The sequence below is a fragment of the Polyodon spathula genome, chromosome 4 (assembly GCF_017654505.1).
Source record: "Polyodon spathula isolate WHYD16114869_AA chromosome 4, ASM1765450v1, whole genome shotgun sequence".
NCBI classification, from domain to species: domain Eukaryota; kingdom Metazoa; phylum Chordata; class Actinopteri; order Acipenseriformes; family Polyodontidae; genus Polyodon; species Polyodon spathula.
In genome coordinates this window covers 13,051,317-13,077,196 of record NC_054537.1, presented here as the reverse complement: position 1 = coordinate 13,077,196, position 25,880 = coordinate 13,051,317, and the positions used below count along the sequence as shown (strand labels likewise).

The 25,880-nt window shown below is 37.5% G+C and overlaps 1 protein-coding gene across 3 annotated transcripts in view; it reads right to left on the bottom strand.

The window, feature by feature from the left end:
* Positions 1 to 657: 657 nt before the first annotated feature.
* LOC121314193 (semaphorin-5A-like) overlaps positions 658 to 25,880 on the bottom strand; it is a 135,888-nt gene continuing 110,665 nt past the window's right edge. The window contains exons 16-23 of one of the 3 annotated variants that reach the window (XM_041247205.1): positions 16,843 to 17,068; positions 10,711 to 10,920; positions 9,627 to 9,797; positions 9,180 to 9,335; positions 8,239 to 8,283; positions 7,581 to 7,792; positions 2,951 to 2,972; positions 2,553 to 2,644 (exon numbers count right to left, since the gene is read on the bottom strand). In XM_041247205.1, the coding sequence (XP_041103139.1) occupies positions 2,952 to 2,972; positions 7,581 to 7,792; positions 8,239 to 8,283; positions 9,180 to 9,335; positions 9,627 to 9,797; positions 10,711 to 10,920; positions 16,843 to 17,068 (1,041 nt within the window). In that variant the 3' untranslated portion in view covers positions 2,553 to 2,644; position 2,951. Of the gene's footprint in view, positions 2,645 to 2,950; positions 2,973 to 7,580; positions 7,793 to 8,238; positions 8,284 to 9,179; positions 9,336 to 9,626; positions 9,798 to 10,710; positions 10,921 to 16,842; positions 17,069 to 25,880 lie in introns of all 3 variants that reach the window. The other 2 variants (XM_041247203.1, XM_041247204.1) reach the window with 2 other exon arrangements.

The following is a 25,880-nucleotide window of genomic DNA, read 5'->3' as shown; positions in this document are numbered from 1 at the left end:
TCCACAGGATTAACTACTACGGAACTGTTCAACTGCAAAACAGTGCATGTGAGGCTTGTCTCAGCCAGGACTGTCACAACCACCCAGAGTCGCTGGGAGGCTGGGACTTCGGGAGCAACAGCAGTAGGTTAGTTTAGGGGATGTTGATCCCAAACAGTATAGAGAGGGTTTCTTAGTGTAGGAGGTTCCTGGACCGTCTCTTTTAATAAGGCTAGCACTCGCCTTGTGTGGCAAACTTTTTTCCTTTGTTTTGTTTTGTTTTGTTTTGTTTGCTTTATTAAATCTGACACTAGGAGTACCATTGCTAGTACTCTAGGGACAGCCTGTGTTATTAAATCTGCACGCCTGTGTGGTATGTCAACACCCACTGTTCTATGTCTGATTCTGTATTATTCAGTGACGACACACGTATGTAACATCACCCTGTTACATAGGACAACATTTGTACATTATTTTTAAACTGTTTGTTACCAATATGCACATTTTGAGTTGCAAAGAACCAGTGTATCATTTTAGGTAAAATGTTAAGTAAAAATTAGTTAAGTTTTACTGTAATGTTTCACATGAAGAATTGCAAGTCAGAAATGGGACAGTTTGTCTGCATTAATAAACCAGCAATCAGGTCGGGCTGTGAGTAAAAGACATTAACATGCATCAGACGGTTACAAAACAGATAACATTTAATTTCACCATGTTTGTGACTATGGAATCACTACTGAACAAAATATAGTAAGTTTAATGCAGTTCTCAACAGAAACACAGCTGAATATGACATTAATGACACAGTGGATTAACTCAAAGGACCATTGTACTGGCCTTTTCCATACAGTTGTTGGACAAAATGCATTTTATTTTATATATAGTAAACTATTACTACAGTATATGAGTCAACATAATCTCAGACTACTTCACAAAATCATCATGAAATTTAGCACAGTCAGTAGTTTTTTCCACAAGAAGCCTGGATTGATTAATTGCAGAGACTTGATTACCCTTTTTACACAGATGGTCCTATCAGGTTGAGGTTTGACTCATACTGGCAGAGTGAGAAACACTGCTGTGCCTGTCCATGGAAATATCCTGTAGACAAAGGGCTTTGGCTCCCAGTGTCCTTCATCTCTCCTTTTTTTTTTTTTTTTTTTTTTATAAGTATTGCAATGTATCACTAAAGAAATAATATTAGACTTGTTGGCTTTTTAATCAAATTTAACATAATATGAAATTAGCTAGTTGTATGTAATATTTCCAATGGTGCACAGCTAATTTGATAAAATGCAGGTTCAGATGTGTTTGTTAATAGAAATCTTGGTTATGTGACTTCTGAAAAGAAGGAAGAAAATGAAAGCAGCAAGCTCATAAAAAGAACTTGCAAAAAAGTTAGTTTTAAATCCAGCTGCAATATATACAGCACAGGGGCTTATCTCTTTGGCAACCCCTTTCGATAGCAGCAACGCTTTCCATTAGGGGTTATCCGTATTTCATTCATCACACTTTGAAAGTTTATAACTTGTATGAAAAAAAAAAACTTCTATACAATTTTCACAAGGTCATCTTATCGAGGAAGCTAAAGAACTGAAAATCTTTTTGATTAAATCATGTAGTCAACTTGTCAGTCAAATATTTTAGCTTTGCTATAAAAAAAAAATCAAGTCAACTTCCAGTCAGTGTGCAGATTCAAAGATTCAAATATATTGATGATTTATTCTTATTTGTTTGTTGTTTTACATGATTCTTTTACTTATGATACAGGTAGACTACAACTTCCCAATGCATCTGGTTTCTCCCAAATACATCATATGTAAATATCTGCAATTTGAGATCACCAAATCACTTGACTGACAAGGCCCCCATACAGAATCATTAACACATATTTCCAGCCAGAACTAAATATCTACATCTTCATGATTGTCTGCCCAAAGGATTTCACTTCCACACACAGACAATACATGCAGTTTTTACTGGGGGTTTCCCTTGGTAGAGCACCTGACACAAGTTCTGTTTCTACAGCAGTACAGACAATGTGTTCCATAAACCGCAGAGTGTAGGACTTTGGAATGCAATTGACTATGCAAATCAATGAAGCAACATATAATGTGTCCAGTAACATCATGCAAACAGTCTTGAGGTGTCTTCTAAAAGCTGCTGATCAACTAGAATTGAGAGGAACCCAAATGGAGTGTAAAACCACTCATCTTTGAGTACTACCAAAATCTTTTCTCCCCTCCTTGTTCCGTTTGTTTGGGAATACAGTTTCAAATTGGATGGGAGTTTTTGCAGGCACCAGTTATCTTGTTAAGTGCTGTACATCGTTCTTGATCGCTTTGTAGTTTATGGCTCTTGGTAAATCGTTGGATGGTAACACATGATGTTCCATGGCTGGGAGGTTCTATGAAGTATATTGTATGTTTCTTTGCAAACCACAAAGCAAAAAGACACATTTACTGAATTCTTAAAAGGGTTCTGTTATCTAATATCCAGAGCCAACAGAGGCCGTGTCGGCTGTGGAGAGGCCACACAGCACTTGCTAGTATTCCTCGTAGGTATTGAGGTCTGTGAAGTAGGTGTTTGTGTAAGTCTTCCCGCTGAGATGGGGGTGGAAGTATTTATTTCTCTCCTCCAGGATGAGATTATTTTTATTGAAGGCCTAGAAATGAAGAAAAACAAGATCATTGTTAGCAATTACTGTATGATGCTTTTAAGCTACTGTTATTAGCTGCACATTTATTTTAAATGATTTATTTTATAATGGAAACAATTTAGTTCAGGTGGTGAGGATTTTTTTTAATTCCCCTAAATGTTTCAATTTTTTTTTTCTTCTAAAATCGTCATGGCCACCCCACCCCCCCCCCCCCCCCCCCCCTTACTGTTGTCACAGTAAATAATGAATTTATACATTTTAAAAAATTAAAAAAATGCCTTTTTTGCAATTTGGAAATGAACAGCTCCCTACCTCAAGTGTTTCCTTGGTGGAGCTAGCAATTCGGAGAAAAGCAGCATATTAATAAAAGACAACTTTTCTGGGCCTACTGTAAACAAAATAACTGAAGGAACTAACATTAATCCATAAAGATAATGTGTGTGCATCACTGCAAGGATTATTTGAAACTGCCATGCTAATCTTTTTTTTTTCTAAATGAACATTTATTTTAGTTGTTTTTGTACTTATATATATATATATATATATAAAAATGTATTTTAAAATATATGTGCTCAGCTCTGTGCATCTAGGCATAGCCACGTGCATTGGTGAGAGAGGGAACTGTGACTTTCTGGTTGGGGGCGGGGGGGGGAAATCTAATCTGTAAAGTAGCTGTTTACAACAGTTGACTGGTTTTATAACGGCTTGTTAAAACAAGTAAATTATACTTTTGACATCTTCTGAGTTGTGAACATGTGCTTTCACAGTACATGTCATGTGCAGCCTTCAAAGCTGTATAACTGGTAGGCCTATAATCTCTTATGTCTCCTGTTACTAAGGCAACATGCATAATTGGTTGAAATGGGAATCACTATTCATACTATATGAAAATGTATATTTATGGATACGAAGTAGGTAGGGAAAGTAATTACTGTGTTTAGTAATTCCTTCTGTGTAAGTATAGAAATTATTTGTGAGCCATTAAACAAAGAGAATACACATAGATTATATTTATCAATTAACTAAATGCAAAGTGAGTGAACAGAAGAAAAATCTAAATAAAATCCATATTTGGTGTGACCACCCTTTGCCTTCAAAACAGCATCAATTCTTCTAGGTACACTTGCACAAAGTCAGGGATTTTGTAGGCATATAGTCAGGTGTATGATTAAACAATTATACCAAACAGGTGCTAATGATCATCAATTCAATATGTAGGTTGAAACACAATTGTTAACTGAAACAGAAACAGCTGTGTAGGATGAATAAAACTGGGTGAGGAACAGCCAAACTCAGCTAACAAGGTGAGGTTGCTGAAGACAGTTTACTGTCAAAAGTCATACACCATGGCAAGACTGAGCACAGCAACAAGACACAAGGTAGTTATACTGCATCAGCAAGGTCTCTCCCAGACACAAATTTTAAGGCAGACATGGGTTTACAGATGTGCTGTCCAAGTTCTTTTGAAGAAACACAAAGAAACAGGCAACGTTGAGGACCGTAGAAGCAGTGGTCGGCCAAGGAAACTTACTGCAGCAGATGAAAGACACATCATGCTTACTTTCCTTCGTAATCGGAAGATGTCCAGCAATGCCATCAGCTCAGAATTGGCTGAAAACAGTGGGACCCTGGTACACCCATCTACTGTCCGGAGAAGTCTGGTCAGAAGTGGCCTTCATAGAAAACTTGCGTCCAAAAAGCCATACCTCTGATGTGGAAACAAGGCCAAGCGACTCAACTATGCATGAAAACACAGGAACTGGGGTGCAGAAAAATGGCAGCAGGTGCTCTGGACTGATGAGTCAAAATTTGAAATATTTGGCTGTAGCAGAAGGCAATTTGTTCGCCGAAGGGCTGGACAGCGGTACACAAATGAGTGTCTGCAGGCAAAAGTGAAGCATGGTGGAGGTTCCTTGCAAGTTTGGGGCTGCATTTCTGCAAATGCAGTTGGGGATTTGGTCAGAATTAATGGTCTCCTCAATGCTGAGAAGTACAGGCAGATACTTATCCATCATGCAATACCATCAGGGAGGCATCTGATTGGACCCAAATTTATTCTGCAGCATGGCAACGACCCCAAACATACAGCGAAAGTCATTAAGAACTATCTTCAGCGTAAAGAAGAACAAGGAGTCCTGGAAGTGATGGTATGGCCCCCACAGAGCCCTGATCTCAACATCATCAAGTCTGTCTGGGATTACATGAAGACAGAGAAGCAACTGAGGCTGCCTAAATCCACAGAAGAACTGTGGTTTGTTCTCCAAGATGTTTGGGCCAACCTACCTGCCAAGTTCCTTCAAAAACTGTGTGCAAGTGTACCTAGAAGAATTGATGCTGTTTTGAAGGCAAAGGGTGGTCACACCAAATATTGATTTGATGTAGATTTTTCTTCTGTTCACTCACTTTGCATTTTGTTAATTGATAAATATAAACTATTAACATGTCTATTTTTGAAAGCATTCTTACTTTACAGCATTTTTTCACACCTGCCTAAAACTTCTGCACAGTACTGTGTGTGTGTGTGTGTGTGTGTGTGTGTGTGTGTGTGTGTGTGTGTGTGTATATATATATATATACACACACACGCATAGTGCTTTGCAAAAGTATTCAGACTCCTGACCAATTCTCTCATATTACTGAATTACAAATGGTACACTGAAATTTTGTTCTGTTCGATATTTTATTTTAAAACACTTAAACTCAAAATCAATTATTGTAAGGTGACATTGGCTTTATGTTGGGAAATATTTTTACAAAAAATAAAAAACTGAAATATCCTACTTGCATAAGTATTCAACCCCCTCACATTAATATTTGGTGGAGCCACCTTTCGCTGCAATAACAGCTTTAAGTCTTTTGGGGTAAGCATGTACCAGCTTTGCACACAGTGTCGGGGTGATTCTGGCCGATTCTTCTTGGCAAATTTGCTGTAGGTTGTTCAGGTTGGTTGGACGACGCTTGTGGATCGCAATTTTCAAATAGTGCCACAGATTCTCAATGGGATTGAGATCAGGACTTTGACTGGGCCACTGTAGGACATTCACCTTTTTGTTCTCCAGTGTTGCTTTGGCCTTGTGCATGGGATCATTGTCCTGCTGAAAGGTGAATTTCCTCCCAAGCTTCAGTTTTTTAGCAGACTGAAGCAGATTCTCTTGCAGTATTTTCCTGTATTTTGCTCCAACCATTCTTCCTTCAATTGTAACAAGATGCCCAGTCCCTGCTGATGAGAAGCATCCTCACAGCATGATGCTGCCACCACCATACTTCACTGTAGGGATGGTGTGTCTTGAGGCATGGGCAGTGTTAGGTTTGCGCCACACATAACATTTTGAGTTTTGGCCAAAAAGCTCTATCTTGGTCTCATCTGACCACAAAACCTTTTCCCACATCGCAGCTGGGTCACTCCCATGCTTTCTGGCAAACTCCAGACATGCTTTCAGATGGTACTTTTTGAGTAACGGCTTCTTTCTTGCCACCCTCCCATACAGGCCAGTGTTATGCAGAGCTCTTGATATGGTTGACTGGTGCACCATTACTCCACTCCCAGCCACTGAACTTTGTAGCTCCTTCAAAGTGATTGTTGGCCTCTCTGTGGCTTCTCGCACAAGTCTCCTTCTTGTTTGAGTGCTGAGTTTTGAGGGACGGCCTGTTCTTGGCAGTGCCTGGGTGGTGTGATGCAGCTTCCACTTCCTGATTATTGATCCAACTGTGCTCACTGGGATATCCAAACACTTGGATATTATTTTGTACCCTTTCCCTAATCTATGCATTTGTATTACTTTATCTCTAACTTCTGTAGAATGCTCTTTGGTCTTCATTTTCCTTCAGATTCACAGCCTTACCAATAATCCTTCAACAATGGGGTTTTTATCCAGTATGTGACAGCAACTTTAATGGTTTACAGGTGGAGGCCAATGGTAAGGTAATTGTGTCCTCGTTAGGGCAATTTCTTTCATCAGTGCAAACAAGGAGCTTCCACAGCACAGGGGTTGAATACGTATGCAAGCAAGATATTTCAGTTTTTTTATTTTTCTTAAAAATATTTCCCAACATAAAACCAATATCACCTTACAATAATTTATTCTGAGTTTTAGTGTTTAAAAATAAAATATCAAACGAACGAAATTTCAATTTACCATTTGTAATTCAGTAATATGACAGAATTGGTCAGGGGTCTGAATACTTTTGCAAGGCACTGTATATATATATATATATATATATATATATATATATATATATATATATATATATATATATATATATATATATGCATATATATATATTGCCAGAACATACTTTCTTCCATAAGTTTCTTCCATTATAATACGAAGAGATGTTTTTTTTTTTCAGTTCTATGAAGTTAGTTTGAAAGACCCAAGAAGCAAGCATAGACCCCGGGCTCTGTGTGCTTTTGATCATTTATTACTTCATGTTTTGTGATTGAATATGTTGTATTAGTAATCCCCAGGGGCTAGACTCTGACAGCCATTTACTCCAGATCGTCATTAGCATGACTTTTTTTTTTTTTCCAGACAGTAGAAACGCACCCAACAAAGTTACCAACCCAGAAATAAACAACAGACATTTAACTTAGGAGCATGTGGTTAATCTAAAACTGTTTATTATTAGTTTTCTTTCAGACAAAAATGTGCTAATGATGATTTGGAGTAAATAGCTTTGAGAATTTAGCCCTACATGTTTTGTAGCAGGTTGAAGAGGGATGTATTTGTTACTTGTGTACTCCATATATTAACATCTGAGTAGTAATGCACAATATTGAAAAGCTTCTCCTATCAGCTCTTCTTGGACTATCTTACCTGACTTTAAGTGTTCAGGTTGCCTTCCAATGGAATATCAATGAGGACATACATTACGTTGGGATTTCACCAACACAACATTTCTAATATCCTGCACTACTGTGACTCCCACAACATTAACTGACCTTAATGGCCTCCGCAGAATCAAACTTGTCCAATTTGTTGATATGGTTCGTGATGCTGGTGTTGAGGGGAGCTGCTGATATTGGGTGAATGACAGTAGCATCATATGATTGTCGCTGATACCGCTGGCAATAGGTGTAGATGAGCAAAGTGATCAGACAACCCAGTAAAGAACTGCTTAAACCCACAGCAATCATATGGAACAGGTTAAACTCTGCAAATAGAAAAAAGAAGCCTTATGTTTAATTTGAAATGCAGTGAACAGAAAGGTTTACTTGAAACTACACAATAGTATAACTGTTTACAAATAACCACATATGAAAGAAATACAAGCCGACGGCATCTAAAAGACAAGCCTTGTACTGAAAACATGCTTTATCAGATTAGTATTGATATACAAGACAAACCACATTAACTGTATTGCTTTTTCTGAGCAGAAAAGCTATGTTGATTTTATAATGTGTGTGCCCATGAAAAACGAATTATTTGCATTGTCTGATTAATGCGGGAAAGTTGAGAAGATAAGTAATTTTTTTTTTTTTTTTTTTGTCATTAGAACAGTATTTTACACCAGATATAAGGATACAAAAAATACAGAGTAAAAATGGGTCCCAGCTTAGAAGACGCTTTATCTAAATGCATTAAACAAAAGCAAAATACCTCCACATCGTCTCTCTTCCGTGCTTGATCGTGCTATAGAGATTTCTAAAAAAAAATAAAAAAAAAAAAAAATAATAATAAAATAAATAAATAAATAAAAATGAATAATCCTATTTTTGTGATAAATTATATCACTGATGGTAATGTATTTGAGACCCAATGCAGGTTTAATGACACAGGTTAGCATAAAAGTCAAATGCATATTGATGAATCTTGTACCTGCGGTCCATAATGATTTTGAAGTCCTATTAAAAAGGGCTCAAATATGAATGTCCTATGCCTCACTAGAAACTGACTTTCCAAAAGAGAATTGTTCACAGCTTTATTATGTAGGAGCTTGACTAACAACCACAGCTTACAATATCCCTTAAAAACAGAATAAATATGGTGTATAACACTAAATAATCACAAACACATATCATTTATGATATTTGGTTCCCAGTTCTTGTTTTGATTCTGTTTTCAATCATGTCCTTGATAGGTAGTTTTTTTTTAAAGTTTGAGCTCAGCAAGGTTAGTTTTAACACGCTGACAATTGTGTTGTGATGTACTAGTTCAGTTAATTGCAGCTTCTAATGAGATGCATTGAGTCTGATGTTTGTTTGAAGGTTTTGTTTGTTTGTTTCTTGAAGCTGTGACTAATATACCTTAGGCTCACAGTGATAATGCCAAAATGCCTTGCATGGAACTAACTAAAAGCATTTTGAAATGGTCTTTAGTGAAGAAAACAGTGCTATGAACTTTTTAAAATGAAATAAAGAATGTAATGAAAAACAGGAACAAAACAAGGATTAGAAACCAAATAACACGAATAAGAGGTATATGGGAGAATGATTTGATATACTCTACACCCTATTTATTCTATCTTTCAGAGTTGTGAATATTAGCTGATAAGTAGCTGGATGGTCACAGTCAACCTTACTGATGTATTTGGGACTTACCAGATATAAAGTTGGACTCAAAGATGCACGTTTTAGTCTCAGTCCTGTTTCCATAACATTGGTTTCCAGTAGGGAAGAGGATGTCACAATGACGAACTCGAACCTGCAGCCCAGAGGAATCACACTCAGACCATTCAGACCAGCCTGACCAGCTCTCTGGAAAAGAAGACAAGGTACAGACATACTGCACACTTATACAGCAACTTTTATAAAAGGTACAACATAGTAAACGTATAGTAATGCATGTAAACCTCAAAGATGTCATACAAATTCAAGCACATAACTATTGGAAAAGCTGGGAAAAATACAAAATGACTGTGCAACATTGGTAAACTTTTATAAGAGACAGGGTTTTTGAAATTCCTCAACTTCAAGATCCAATTGCCTTCAATACTCCCACCTAGTGAATGTAGGTTTGGAGTAATGTTTGATCTGGGGTCAGTGTACCTGGGCAAGGCAGTGTGTTGCACAGGGCTTCTTCAGTGTGCAGTCCTAGACAGATGTCCCCTCCATATGCAGGTGGTGGATTAGTGCAGGTGCGAGTGCGCAAGTAGTGCCCGCCTGCACAGGTCACAGAGCACTTGGACCAGGATGACCAGCAGGACCAACTACCGTCAACTGCAAAGGAAGAAGGAGGTGAGATGAAACAGAATTGCCACATGCTCTTTTCACTAAGAAACAGAAACTTAAAACCCCCAGTAAAACACACAGCAACAGCTTTACACTGAGATAAAAATGGATTTTTGTTTACAGGGATTGTGTTTCTGTTTTTTATACATCCCTATTGCAAGCCTGTGGGTACTTTCATCTTCCCTGTAAAGTTGCTCAGAACAAAGGGTGGGCAGAGGGAGAAGGGGGGTAGGGTGTTCATCTGTTTTTCACATGTGGCTGCTCGTAGTTCCACTGATTTTAAAGCTGACTCATACTGGCCCCTGACTTTGTTGTGAATTAATGAAGGAAAACAAATCATTCGTTTTTCTCTTAAACAATGCCAAGTTAACCTTGATTGCCTGTACTTGTATGACTAATGTGCTAGGTACTTAAGTTCTGTAATAACATTTTAATGCCTTGCAGCTAACACCCATTATCAGCAATCTATTTCTATTCTACTGCAAGGTCGAGTAATATGATCAAAAAAAAAAAGTAAAATGATAAAAATAAAATGGTATATGCTGTAAGTGCAACATAAGTGTGAGTGCGGAACAATTATGGTAAATAATATTAACAATTATATATATATAGAGTCAAGTTTAATCATGCCCAATACTACATGACACTACACTACAATGACACTACATTTATGATTCACTTTGAAAATCAAGACATCTAAGTAATTTTATATAAAAAAGGAAAGCAAGATAAATAATCACAGATAAAATATGGATGGTTTTCATTTACTATAGTTTGATCACAATAGGTTATATAATAAATAAGCTTCCTTTTGTGTTATTAACACGTTTACAAGAGGTTTTATTCTAGTTTATTTAATACCTAACAACGTGAAACATGTTAAAGGGAACCACTTGCTTACCTGGGCAAGGCGTGATGTTACACTCTTGGTACTCCTGGGAGGGGCCGAGACACGGCACCCCCCCATATTTGGGCTCCGGGTTGTTGCAGAGGCGTTTGCGGCTGCGAATCCCTTTGTTGCAGTCCCGACTGCACTGGGACCACGAAGTCCAGGAGGACCAGCCGCCATTCACAGTGTGTGCCGAAAACCTGCCAGATCGCAGGAGGTCTCCTGGGAACACAAACATCGCAGAGACAATTAATAAATGTAGCTAACAAAATGATTCCATAAACCTGTTTCGCACTTCCATTAGCTTCATATTAGCTCACATGTCTAGTTTTGAAAGAAAGACGTGTTTTTGCAAACACGTATTGTCATTTAAAAACATGGCATCTGGCACTACTTTAAATTAAAGAAAATTTGCAGTTTCTAGACTTAATCTCAGGACGCAATTACACTTTCTGGGTCATTTCACCTCAGGGGTGTCCTGTATCTAAGCACATTACTGCCTGAAAGCATGGGTACAATTTCACCCTGATGTGTTTACAGTAGTCCTCAACATTCACAAGAAGATTTTCATTTTCTACTGACCTTAACAGGAGTCAAACAGACGACCTCAACATGAAAAACGTAATTATTGATCAGTTGAGCCAACATTCTCCCCCACACATGATTACTACTGTATATTAGATGAATACATAAAGAGAGTAATCCAATAATAAAAAATAATGCTGTTTACCCAAACATCTTTTACCTATTTACCTGGTGTCACATTCCATGTATTATGACCTTTGTCACTGCTCTTGTGAGACCTAGACAGGGAATAATATTATGAAGTGCAAAATCAGGAAATCAAAAGCAATTGTGGTTTATACTCCTTAGAAAACAATTCCAAAAGCTATGCTGAATGACTGGTGCAATACGGTTTTGAAAGGTCTGCTGTTTGAAACTGTTCTCTTAGTATAGACGTCAAATTAAAAGTGACATTGGAGACAACAGATGACCCCCAGCAACACATTTTGCTTGATATGATGCTCCACACATTTAATTAGAGGTTCTAAATACACATTTAATTTGCATACAGGGTAATTATAAAGTTAGTTGGTGATTTTTTGCTGCTGCTGTGGGAAAGGGAAAACCATTTAATTAGGGTGAGTTAAGTAAGTTCGCCGCTCAGAGCAGCTCAGTGAAAGAACCCACTTAACGGCATGTTCCGTTCCACTGCTACTGAGCAGCTCAGAGCTGCAGTGCTGATTTCGTCAGTGATCTGAGTGAAGGGAAATATTATCGCACTGAACCACTCAGTTACTTAACACATCGTTATTCTCACCTTCAACACCTGTGCGAGGTTCCCTGCTGACAATTACGTTGTATGCTGGTTGTGTTAATTACTGCTGCGAATGAGATGCTGTGACGGGGGTGCAACGGGTCGAAGCTGTGGTCAAAGCTCCCGATCACTGGTGGCGTTGCATAAAACGGGACGAGACCGGCGAAAAGACAATGGTCGAACCGCCTGGGAATTCCAGAAAGATCGCTCCCTCCGCCCGAACGCGGAAGTCTGCGGCCGCCCCGCCATGTACCTCAGTCGGAGTTACTATATACGTCGATTGGGTACAGCGGCGACCGGGGCCGAGGCAAAGGGTGGGGTCGAATAGTATTTAAAGGAAGGTACGATCTAAGCTTGGTTGCTGAGTCCTGGGAACAGAGAAACGAGACGTGTTCCTGAATGGTTGTTTTTTTTTTTTTTTTTTTTTTTGTGTACAATAGTGTGTTGTTTTTCAGAGTCTGGAGACGGCGCCCTAGAGTGTTACCCGGAAGAACGACCGGGACCTCGCCGCTAAAAATCTTACCCAGGACCGGGAGCCCCCTAGAGACTAGCGCAGGAGTGCCTTTGAAATTTAGGTCTATTTTAATTTTTTTATTGTGTGCGCGACTTCGTTAATTGTACCTTTTTTATTTTGCACCTCCTCTTTTATCATTGTTGATATTGGTGGGGGAAATTATTTGTGATTATTTTATTTTCATTACTTTTGTTTTACTTTCTTTTAGATTGAATTACTGGTGTACCTCCTGAGTATTTTTTTCTGCCAGTCCCATTAATACCACCATTTGACTCAGCCCACTACCCTCTCACAGATGCATTGCCTGCCAAATTGTCAGGCTCTTACCTTGTCTTAAATTGATAAAGCAAAAATTCCTTGTAGAGAACTAACAGTGGGGAATATCTTGTAATGGCTTTCGAGAAAGAATTGCTATGAATGACTATCAAAGACCGTAAGAACTGGTAACAAACGAACATAAGAAAGTTTATGAATGAGGAGTCCATTCAGCCCTTCTAAGCTTATGTGGTTCCTAGTAGCTGATTGATCCTTGTCAAGCCAGGTCTTAAAGGATCCAAGTGATTCTCCCTCAACCACATGACTAGGTAACTCATTCCATACCCTCAGCACTCTGTGTGAAGAAATGTCTCCTTCCCTCTGTCCTAAGTTTATCTCCACTTAATTTCCAACTGTGTACTCTGCACCTGTTTTTTGTATTGCATTAAGTAGTGCTTCGGGTTAACTATTTCAATTCCTTTTTAAGACCTCAATCATGTCCCTCCTAATTCTTCTTTGTTCTTAGCTGTCTAGGTCTTTCAGCCTATTTTATTAGCTCAACCCTTTAAACCCTAGGATGAGTCTGGTTGCTCTTTTTTTTTTACCCTCTTCAGGGCCACAATGTCTCTTTGGTGCTGTGGTGACTAGAATTGGACAGGCTATTGTAAGTACGGTTTCAGCAGTGCAGTATACCACCTCATCATAACCTTTTTGGATTTGACTATACTTCTGGCAACATTCAGAAGCATTCTGTGTGACTTTTAGTTTCCCCACACTGCCTGCTTGCTGACAGTGATGAGTCTATTACAACACTAAGGTCTTTCTCTTGGTGAGCCTGTTCCAGTTCTATACCATCCATTTGTTATTTTTGTGACCGGCGTGAAACACTATCTTTGTTGATATTAAATGATATTTGCCATTATACTGTACTATTGTACTGTATTTGAGTTTTCTTGATTGGGAATTTCATATAGTAATGATTAGTTTTAGAAGCAATCCCAGGCCTTTTGGAGGTCCACTGTACTTATAGTAGATTTATTATATCAAACCTTAAACTCACAAAGCTTTTAAATCATCAAATCTAGGTCCATCCATTTTATGAAAGTATTGTTTGAATTTAAAAAGAAACCCTCTCCGAAAAGACTAATCTATCCTTTTTATTGGCAACATGAATGAATCTCACCTTAAAAGCATTAGGCACTGAAGCCCCACTTGAATTCCTCAAATCAATCCTGGGTGAAGTGTTTTCAGAAGCAATTTTAGCTCAATTAGTTTGTAAGCATGGAAAATAATTAACTAAGCAAAAATAGATTATACAGTACAATACGGTATTAGGAAAATGCTAAAATATACAGGATAAAGTGTCCTTTTAACTGCTTTATATGGACACCATTTGCCTCAAGGTAGGGTTCGAATATCCTTGAAGAGATTTTTCAAATTGGTTTGTAATGTTAGTAACATTCTTTTCTACAGCAGCATTGTATTCAGCTAGGGTTGCAATATTTTTAAGTTTAAAAACCCTAAATGTCAAAATTAAATTCCTTTTTATATTTTCTGGGCCTGACTCACATAATTGCGCTTGATTAGGTTTTGAGATCAATACCTGTCCTGCAAAAGAACAGTTCAAGAGGTAATTTGAGATTTCACTACAAGTAACAGTTCAATATGACCCTGATACTACAAGAGAAATATGTAATATGATCTTTTTTTAGGCTCTTTATAATGCAGTATTATATTGTGCTGGACCACTTATCGCAGGAGTGAACTTCTGAATGAACTGTAAACGAACAGGCACTGCAGCAATTTTGGCAATCACATTCCTCAAAATGAAGTGTATTCTAACTTCACAATAAGAGTAACCCAAGGAATATGATTCATAGCAAACCTTTAGGTCAGGCAGATGTTTGTTTAAAGCTTAAGGGCAAAACCAGGTTAAGTGATAAATCCTCTACAACAATTTTTTATTTTTTAGACAGCTTTGTGAGAATTTTGATTTTATTACCATTCCTTTTTTTAGTCCCACAAAAGCATTATAACAATTTATGTGACAAGGTTAAACACCCAATCTATTGCTTAGAGCCAAGGTAGAGTCTCCCTAGTCTCTTCCATATGAAATATGCTAAAGACTAGGATTAAGCGTTCGCTATTCCTTACAGTTAGCCAGCTGAGTTTTGCCTTGCTTTCTTTAGTCATACCAATTGGAGATCTAGGGGTTCAGAGACATCACATTTCATGACAACTTTGACTAGATTTATTCTTCTTAGAGCACCTGTCCCTGGAGTGACTGGATTAAGGAGAAGTTGATTTTGATAGAGAACCGGGAAAACAAAAGTATCTTTTCTGTAACAAGGAAATCTGGGCAAATTCATTTTCTTAATATTAAATTAGATATAAGTGCAAAATAAACTATACTGAAATAGAAGGAAGATTTTGAAAATTACCTTGTGAATAGGGGACTCATCACTACATTGAGAAACTAAAGTTAGGTCTATAGATAGCTGCCATTATTTTAACAGGTCTCTATTATTTTGGTTGGGTAAGACCACTATCTCTTGTTTCACACAAATAATTTCACCCTGTGGGCTGTTACATACAACTTATAGATACATAGGGGACAATGCTTAAAGTATTTTATTGCTTTATCTTTTCTTTCAAATACTTCAATAAGAAAAGTATAATATCTATATACGGACTCGCTACATAATTCAAGCTGAACACTGTTAAAAATGCCTGATCATCATACAACTGTGGCAGCCACAAATTACTTTGACTCAAGTATGACAGCCCAGTTTCTCAACAGTCACCAGTAAGGACTTTCATTGTAATGTAATAAAGAAATGTCAACCCACAGCACAACCTTGTCATTCCATTAGAAAATCACAAGAGGTCCAAATACACTGCTCTAAGAAACAGACCCAAATAATCTAACTGTAAGAAACATTAACCTTATAATAGGAGGCTTGGTGGTCCAGTGGTTAGAGACAGGGGCTTATTACTAGGAGGCTCCCAGTTCAATCCCAGCTCAGCCAGTGACTCACTCTGTGCGACCCTGAGCAAGCCACTTCACCTCCTTGTGCGCCATCCGTCAGATGAGATATAAAAACAAGTTTCTATTGTAAATGACAGCAGCAGTTGTGATGCATAGTTTACCCCTACTCTTTTGTAAGTCACTTGGATAAAAGTATCTGCTCATTGACATATTAATAATAAAGTATTTCTGAAATCATGAAAGTTTCATAAAAGGCTTGGTTTTCTCCCGATGAAGGGACAAATGTATCCCTGAAAACTGGCATGCATTTTATTCCAAAAAAGGGTTTAAAAAAGCAAGCCTGTATAAATTATTAAAAAGGCGACAACTACACAAACTAAACCATAAACAGTCTGAAGTGTCTGAAACTCATTTGGCAGTGGAATCAACACAATCAAAATTAGCCCTTTCATTTAAGGCAGAGCAAATTGATGGTACTCCTACTGGAAATCAGCACTGTATCACAGCTTACATGCCCATCCCCTTCTGAAGCCTTCTTTATAAAATGATATATTCTCTAGATATCTTGATTAGCCAGCAACCAAAATAACATCAAGTTACAATACAATTCAATTGAATAAATAGGGTTTAGAAAATAAAATAATTCTGTCACTCACGTCATAGTATTTGGTTTCCAATTCTTGTTTTCCATTATTTCTTGAACATTTTTGAGCTCAGCATGGCTCAGTTATATTTTTTCTACTTAATACCAATACACAATGCCTCTAGTATGTTCACCACTGCAGTATTTTGCATGATCAATGTGAAACTAAAGGTGAGATTTGATTATTAGTCTCACCTTGAATACCTGTGCAAGGTTCCCTGCTGACAATTATGTTGTGATATGCTAGTTGCTGCTGCTAATGAGATGCATTGACTGTGCATCACAATTTGAATTTCATGAAAAACGGAAACAAAACAAGAATTGGAAAGCAAATACCATGAATGACAATTATTCTCTACCTTTAATAATTAGGAAGAAACCTGACAAAAATGTTCAATAGACGTCTGGTAACAGATAATGCTCACCATCTGTGGAACACCCTGTCGTGCCGTCACTGGAACAGTAGCGCATCTCGATCCTCTGTCGCCCCACCTCCAGCAGGCTGGAATCTGCCAGCCGGGCCTTGCAGGTGTATCTGAAACGCTGCTCATAGTGGCCCCCGTTGTCAGAGATGTTGACTGGGGTCCAGGGCGTCCAGGGAGTCGTCTTTTTCATCTCTGGACAGGAGACAGTGTTACAGGACTGGTACTCCTATTAACAGATTAAAAATACACAGCTTAACAGTGATATCTTCCAAAATGAAATTAGACATGCTTCAGCTTCAATTACTTCAGTGTTTTCAGTGTCAACCTCAGCAACATCGTAAGTTTTATGTTGCCGTTTTGCTGGCTCATCTGAACATTTTTCTATTATGTTCTTTGCTGAACATGGCAAGTAGCAATCAACTCAAGCAGAAAAGGTCATTGATCAAGTTGAAATTATAAGGGGGGGGGGGGGCACTGAGGAATACAAACAATGCTGCAGTAAGGCACAAATTACTTTTCAATTTGATTTCCAATCAAAGTTTACAATTTACCATTATGTCTACAGGCAACAAAAGCTGTACTGTATATCTGGTTATCCTAGGATGTATTTTCCTTGTAGTGGTTGCATTGCTGATATTGTATTTTATCATTTTCACACTTAGGGAATATATATTTTTTGTTTTACTGGACATTTACTGCTATAAGCAGGGTTGGTAAAATAACACAGCTAACCTGTGGCTACAGTTGAAAAGATACTGGAAGGAGCTGACAGGAGAAAAAAAAAGATAAGCAGGTATAGGAAGGTAAAATGATTTTTACTTTGTTAAGAATGGAGCATATGTCTGGAAGGTGATACTGCAAGATCCCCCAATATCTTTTCCCAAAGCTTGAGTAACTTCCAGACCTTGAAGATCTAAGATCATCTGTCAATTTGTCACAGAGAACAGATTTGAACGTTCAGGCAACGCTCCCTAAAGCTAGAGTAACCAGTTAGAGAGCCCAAGGTTAAAAAACACAAGATAATTTCTATTGTGTTTTCAGAAGAAAAATGAGGCTGTCAAAAGATGCTTGTTTTTACCATGTTACTTTGTAATTATCTCCCTCATTAATATTTAACAACCTGAGATATCAGGATCGCCCTGTAAAGAAACAAGCAGCATGTTCAAAATGTCATACAAATAACCTCCACCTGCAAAATACACATTTAAATAAACCACTGCAACATTTTTTTTGTAAAATTACTGCAATCTTTAGGCCTATCTAATTTTTTCTTTAAAATATGTATCAATGAGAAAGTTGTAGAAATTCAGCATATTGTTATCAGTGATGATACGAAGTTTCCTCAGATTGTATAAGGAAATAGGGAGCTCATGCAATAGAGAAAATCTTGTGGTGGTATCAAGAAGGACGCGAGGCAATGTTTCAAGGCTAAACTTTTTATTTGCTTTAGCTTTAATTATTGCTTAACAAAGATGCTGTCAGCCGCAGCTCATGCTTCTACTAGTCGGCTCTTTAGCCCTTTTTCTCTTTAGCTCGTTCTCTCTTTAGCTCTTTCTTTCTTTAGCTCTTTTTCTTCTTTTTATTCTCCTTCTTTCAGTCTGACCCTGGTATCCCCAGCTCCCACTCCCTTTTATAGGGGAACTGGAGGAAGGCAGTGCCCGGTCCAGCCAATCCAAAGCTAGATACCTTACCTGGCTGGAAAGTCCCAGGCTGGCAGCTGTGGGGAAACCTTCTAAAAGCCTGACTGCAGGTTCTCCTGTTCATTCTCCTGTTCATTCCAGCGTGCTGACCACGGCCCCGATCCGCGGGGCGCCCACTTCGTGGTTGGTGACAATCAGTCAGCGCGCTGGCCCCGCCCCTCGGGACCAGCCTGTCTCAGGACCGGCCGTTACAATACTTATTACAAATTAGACATGATAACACATTTATGCATGTTATATGTTTCAGGATAACACATTTAACATAGAATATATCAGAGTACACTCATCTGTTAAGAGTAGGTCAATCACGTCTAAAATCACTTGTGTGATGAGTTTTTAATTTGCTCTAGGAAATATGCATTTAAGTCCACAACTAGTAAATGATCTCAGTAATAACTGAATTACAACTACCATCAACTGTATAATAACTGTATAATAATTCCAAACCTGTCACTTACTACAACCCTACAGAGAAAGCTGTCAAAGTTGCAAAACATATTTGAATGAAAAAAGGGTGCTTTACCTAACTGATAGCGCTTCCGGTCATACACACCACCTTTGCATTCAGCCTTAACCAGATGTTCACACATTAATGAATGATGTGTTTTGTGTTACCCCATATTTTTTCACATTCCCCTGGACTGTGCTAGGATTTTGTAAATTTTATTTCATGGGGGGGGGGGGGGGGTGGTATTCATTTATCCCGCTTTTTTATTTTATTTGGGAAGGTATCACTGCTCAGCACAGCTTTGATATTCAGTTAATTGTAGACTACAACAACAACCTAGAACAGCTTTAATATAGTATGATTACTTAACTGCATTTTAATCATCCGTAGCAGTCGACATACACTGTTATACATAGAATATCACATAGAGTGCTGTACTGCACCATGAGTGGGTGGAAAATCTGGCTCTACTACAGTATATATTATATACGTTATACCAAAGTAGAGCCCTTAGGAAATTCACAGAACTGATGTGGTCCCTCTGCTCTCCCTGGAGCTGCAACAGTCTCAATGGATAATTATATTTATTTTAAACAACTAAGATTTATCTAATTATTTTCAAAACCAGCTACAGAAACTTGCGTAATAGCATAATTTATATCTAACGTATTGTAGCGTGCTCGGGGGGGGGGAGGCAGCAGCAGGGTGACGTAATCACATATGAAGCCTGATATACGGTCCTTGCAAGGGAATCTGTTGTACAATGGTATCGGCACTATGCTGGAGTGCGAGAGGTCCCGGGTTTCGCGCCCGCCCTCTGTCTGTGTGTGGATTTCCTCGTCCTGTGTGATGCGCCTGCCTGTGGGAACTGAGATGGCATACTACTATATATATATATATATATATATATATATATATATATATATATATATATATATATTATATATCACATAGTATATATATAGTGAATATATATATTACACATAGCCTCACTTAACCAAAGACGATCTAGACCTCCCTAACCATAGGTTACATAATTAGTTTATTTTCTATGCAATATCTGCTTTTCCAGAGTCAATTATGAGGGACTGGTGTGGATGATATCAACATACATACAGAAATCTCAATTTCCAGTGCAGCACTTCTCTAACTATCTGACAGCAAACAATGGCTGTGCTGTTGTCATCAGCACCATACAATATGATACAAGGCCTGCTGCAGCAGCCATTGCAAATACAAGCCTGACTGAAAGCATAGGTATACAAAAAAGCATTGAGAAGATAACACAGACTGCATAGCGATCTGATCTATATAAAACAGGCACAATCCCTGTCAGAGCTTCACCATAGTGGTGCTGTCATGTATCACAAATATACTCGTTTCAGGTTATGTGTATGGTGTTGAAGAAAAATATTCTATTGTTGTCTAAGTATGCAGAGAGGCTGTCCCCTTTCAGTTCCAGAATAGCAAGCTCATACTAGATATCAGGTCTGTAATGTTGTAAGAGAAAATGAACACTGACCTCAGTTATTTATCTGTCCTCAGAAATTAGCTCAGAAAAACACTCCCGTTTTAACCCAGTACAGTACAGCAAAAACACATCCAGGTTTAAACCAATACAAATGTTCTAACAACTAGGGCTGTTCATTTGTTGGATGACATTTTTTGAAACGATATATTGTTGAAATTGAAATGCGCATCTACTTATTTTTCATAACTGTCATCAAATACTTGACATTACCAACTGCAATGCAAAACGCACTAAACATGTCAAGTTTTGTAAAACAGGTCCAAACATTCAATGAATTAGTAGCATGAAGAGCTGTACTGTAGTTACCAGTGAGAATTCCTTACATCTTTACACCTCTTATAATACTGTATGGCATCTCTAGGTGAGAAACAGAACCCTCTGCAGCTGCTGTCAGTGTTTGATCTTGTTCTTCTCTGCCTATGGAAAAGAACTGCAGCTGATTTTGCGATAATATTTAAATATTGGCTTCTACGATTTACAAACACAGAGAATAAAGCGCGTTAATTTGCGTTAACAAACTAAATACTGTTATAGACAATTGATAAAACCAAAATCCTCACAGCACTGTTGAGAAAACAATTCATTTCTCCACTGCTTATAGTTAAGGGATGTTAATGTTATATAGGTATTTATTGTTCTGATTTTTTATTTTTTTTTATGGAAAGTGGATGTTTTTTTGGAAATAGATTCAAAACAGCAGGCTCACTGAAATCTCAGTCAATACCAACATTATTGTAGCTTGCTCTATTTCTTACAACTAAAGCCTGACTAAAGGATTATTTATCAGTGACTCAGTGTGCATGGAAATCAAAACAAACAGCTTTCAAAAGTGCTAGGCCCCATAAGGATAAATCAGTGTCAGAGAATGCCTAGGTTGAGTGAAACTGAAAACATGTTTCTTTACTCTTCTTGATTTTCTCCCCTGTACTAGTAGAGAGATAGCTGTACATTTTATTTTTTGTTTGCAAAATTATTATTATTATTATTATTACTATCGCTATTGTTATTATTAAGATTTTTTTTTATTATTATTATTCTTTTTTTATTATGATTACAATTTTTTTTTCTTCTTAAAACTTAAAACTTCTGCTGCTTCGAAGCTGTGTGACTGATCAAGTTCAGACTTTGCAACTAACAAGCTGGATACTTTGACTGCCTGATGCTGAAAAAATGTCTTCAATTGGCGCCGTGACGCATTTTTCAATAAAACCTTTCAAAATCTTCTTCTTGGAAACCAGTAAAGCGATTGATCTGAAACTTGGCATATATCATTGGCATCCAAACCTGCATCAAGTTTGCGAAGGGGAAGTTGCTGTGATAAATTTTAACGTAAAAATGGCTGCCACAAATCTTATTGAAACGCTGACCTAAAAACAAACCTCTGCTGATTGAAAACCATTTGTCCAACACTCCAAACTTGGTAGTTATTGTCCCAGTAACAATGGGATAAAAATATGTGAAAATGGTGATGTTTTATAAAACAAGATGGCCACCAGTAATATGTTTACATTTGAAATTTAAACCTGCGTCAGTTGACAAACGATTTACTTGACTAACTCCAAACCTCACATGCATCTTCCCTGAAACTGTATCAATACAACTGACTTTTAAGAAATTGTGTTGACCAGAAATGAAAATGTCGGTTTGATCGATTTTTTTAGAAACCTTTCGAAATCTTCTTCTTGGGAACCTGTGAAGCGATTGATCTGACACTTGGCATATGTCATTAGCATCCAAACCGACATCAAGTGTGCAAAGCAGAAGTTTCTGCAACAAATTTTTATGTCAAAATGGCTGCCACAAACTTCAACAAAACACGCCCTTAACAGCAAACTGCTGCTATTTGAACACCGTTTGACCAAGAAACTCCAAACTTGGTAGTTATTGTCTCAGTAACAATGGAATACAAATATGTCAAATGGTTGTTTTATAAAACAAGATGGCCGCCAGATGTACGTTTATGGCCGAAATTTAAAACTGTCAGTTGACAAACGATTTACTTGACTAACTCAAAATTTCACAAGCATTACCCTTGACATTGTAGCAATACAACTGACTTTTAAGAAACTGGTATTAAACCGAAATCGCCGTGTGATGCATTTCTTCTTGAAACCTCCCAAAATGTTTTCCTTTGGCACCATTGAAGTGATTGATCTGACACTTGGCAGATATCAGCATCCAAGCCTGCTTGCAAAGCAGAAGTTGCTGTGATACAATTCAGTAGTAAAATGGCTGCCGCAAATTTCACTGAAACGCGCCCTTAACAGCAGACTGCTTTTATTTGAAAATGGTATGACCAACAGACTCCAAACTTGGTAGGCATCGTTCTGGGGACAGCGGAATACAAATATATAAAAATGGTTATGTTTTGTGAAACAATATGGCTGCCACTCCTACATTTTCTTCTTATATTTAAAACTGCTTCAGTTTAAAAATGGTTCACTTGATTAACTCCAAACTTGAAAACTATCGTTCCTGTGTCGGTAAAACTTACATTTTCAAAAATGGCATTTGTGCGTTAAACAAGATGGCCACCTGGTGCATTTTTGGAAAAAAAAAACTTTCAAAATCTTGTATGGAACTATTGAAGTTGCTAATTTTAAACTTGGCATATTGAGATCTAAACACACTTAGAAGGGTATTGATACTGGGGCTTGGGAGCCGTAAAACTGCCTGGCAGTTCTAGTTATTATTATTATTATTTTTTTCTTCCCAAAACTTTAAACTGCTACTGCTTGGCAGCTGTGTGACTGATCAGGTTCTGACTTGGCAGCTAACAAGCTGGATACATTGGCTGTCAGATGTTGAAAAAATGTTGCTGCTGCATCCTTGCAATTGGTGCCATTACACATTTTTCGATAAAACCTTTCAAAATCTTCTTCTTGGGAACCGGTGAAGCGATTGATCTGAAACTTGGCACATATCATCAGCATCCAAACCTGCATCAAGTTTGTGAAACAGAAGTTGCTGGGATAAATTTTAATGTAAAAATGGTTGCCCCAAATCTTATCGAAACGCGTCCCTAAAAACAAACTGCTGCTGTTTGAAAACCCTTTGTCCACAAACTCCAAATTTGGTAGTTATCATCCCAGTAACAATGGGATACAGACATATGAAAATGGTAATGTTTTATAAAACAAGATGGCCACCACTTATATGTTTACATTTGAAATTTAAACCTACATCAGTTGACAAACAATTTACTTGAGTATCTCCAAACTTCACAAGCATTTTCCCTGATACTGTATCAATACAACTGACTTTTAAACAATTGTGTTGACCGTAAACGAAATTGGCCGTTTGACGCATTTTTTAGAAACCTTTTGAAATCTTTATCTTGGGAAATAGTGAAGTGATTGATCTGACAATTGACATATATCATCAGCATCCAAACTCGTATCAAGTTTGTGAAGCAGAAGTTTCTGCAATAAATGTTAATGTCAAACTGGCAGCCACAAATCTTATCGAAACGTGCCCTTAACAGCAACTGCTGCTATTGAACACCGTTTGACTAACAAACTGGGACTATAGTAATTATAGTCCCAGTAACAATGGAATACAAATATGTCAAAATGGTTATGTTTTATAAAAGAATATGGCTGCCAGTTATACGTTTACATTTGAAATTTAAACCTGCATCAGTTGACAGACAATTTACTTGACTAACTCCAAACTTCACAACCATCATCCTTGACACTGTAACAATTCAACTGACTTTTAAAAAAATGGTGTTGACCTGAAACCAAAATGGCTGCTTGATGCATTTTTTTTTTAACTAAACCCGCTTCCCCCAGTAATAGGTCATACAGTGAGTCAATGGCTGTGCCGGGACTTGAACCGGGGACCTCCTGGTTACAAGCCCTTTTCTTGAGTAAGATGAGCCATATGCTGCGGGATTTCCAGGTTGACAAATATGCCACTATGGTAACATGTAAACTACAGTAAAGCTGTAAATATCCACTTTAAGTAAAATATATGAATTCACTTTGATTGAAAATGTGAAATGGTAGTGGGAAAGCATTTTCTACTCTGTATCTCATTTTATATCTACTGACCTGGTTCTTGCATTTACTTTTTCACATTATATGGGTTAGAAAATGTAGTGCTCAATGAGTTGATATCTGGTGCTTCGCCCAATAGAAGGCTCTTATAGGCAAGTCATTTTTACCTGTGTAAGGGGTGTTTATTTATGAAAAACAGACATTTAGTAGTGCCTTGTAATTAGTAATATACCGTACTTCATTCAGTTTATCAACCTACTCTACAACCCTGAACACACTCTTTTCACTTCCATACACTGTACTGTCACGGAGTGACCCTAAAACCTGTCTTGAAAGATGTCCGGCTCTTTGACAGAAACAGCTTAATTTGTTTGAAATCTTCCCAGTGATGATGGGAATGAGAGAAGCCCGGCTAACAAGATTTAACTTTTTGCAGTTATTATTCTTTTAAAGACTGTCACAGCTACTGGAAGCGGAACAATCTTTGGGAAACGAACTGAACATATGTGAAACTGCAACACATATTGTAATTAACTGTAATGTGTTTTAAAGAATATAAAAACAGTAGATTATTAGTAGATCTGTGTAAGTCCTGTATGAAGAAGTTCATTGCATTGAAGGCCAGATTGGCCTGCTGAACAATCCAAACCTCCTTTATCAGGCAAAAGCATATTTTTTAAATTAGACTCAGAGCCTCAAAACATTCTAATCCAGCAGGAAACAATTTAAACTAAAATAGGTTTGTGTTTCTAATATAGTAAGAAAAAAAACAAAAGTATTTAAATTGAAGACTGAGATTTTAAAATAAGAAACTTAATATAATAACTTTTGTAAATACATGAGGATGTTAGTCTATATCAAAGTAAAACAGTCTTAAGTTTTAATATTCAAGGTTGCATTTGCTGCCAAGCAGGTGCCTAATTAAAATTAACCTCTTACCTTCTGTGTATATCCATGAAGTAAAATAAAATTACAATTTATAAGAGCTCGCTCTATTGAAGTATCTGAATTAGAAATACATATTAAAGTTAAACTGTTATATACAGTAAGTAAAATAATTATTGTTGAAAGAACATATTTATAATTAAAACACACACACACACACACACACACACACACACACACATATATATGCGGATGGGTATCAAAAAAATATCAAAGGCCTTGAATATCCCTTGGAGCATGGTCACAATGATTATTAAGAAGTGGAAGGTATATGGCACCACCAAGACCCTGACTAGATCAGGCCGTCACTCCAAATTGGATGACCGTGCAAGAAGGAGACTGATCAGAGAGAGGCCAATGGCAACTTTGCAAGAGCTACAGGCTTTTATGGCCAAGACTGGTCATGTGACAAC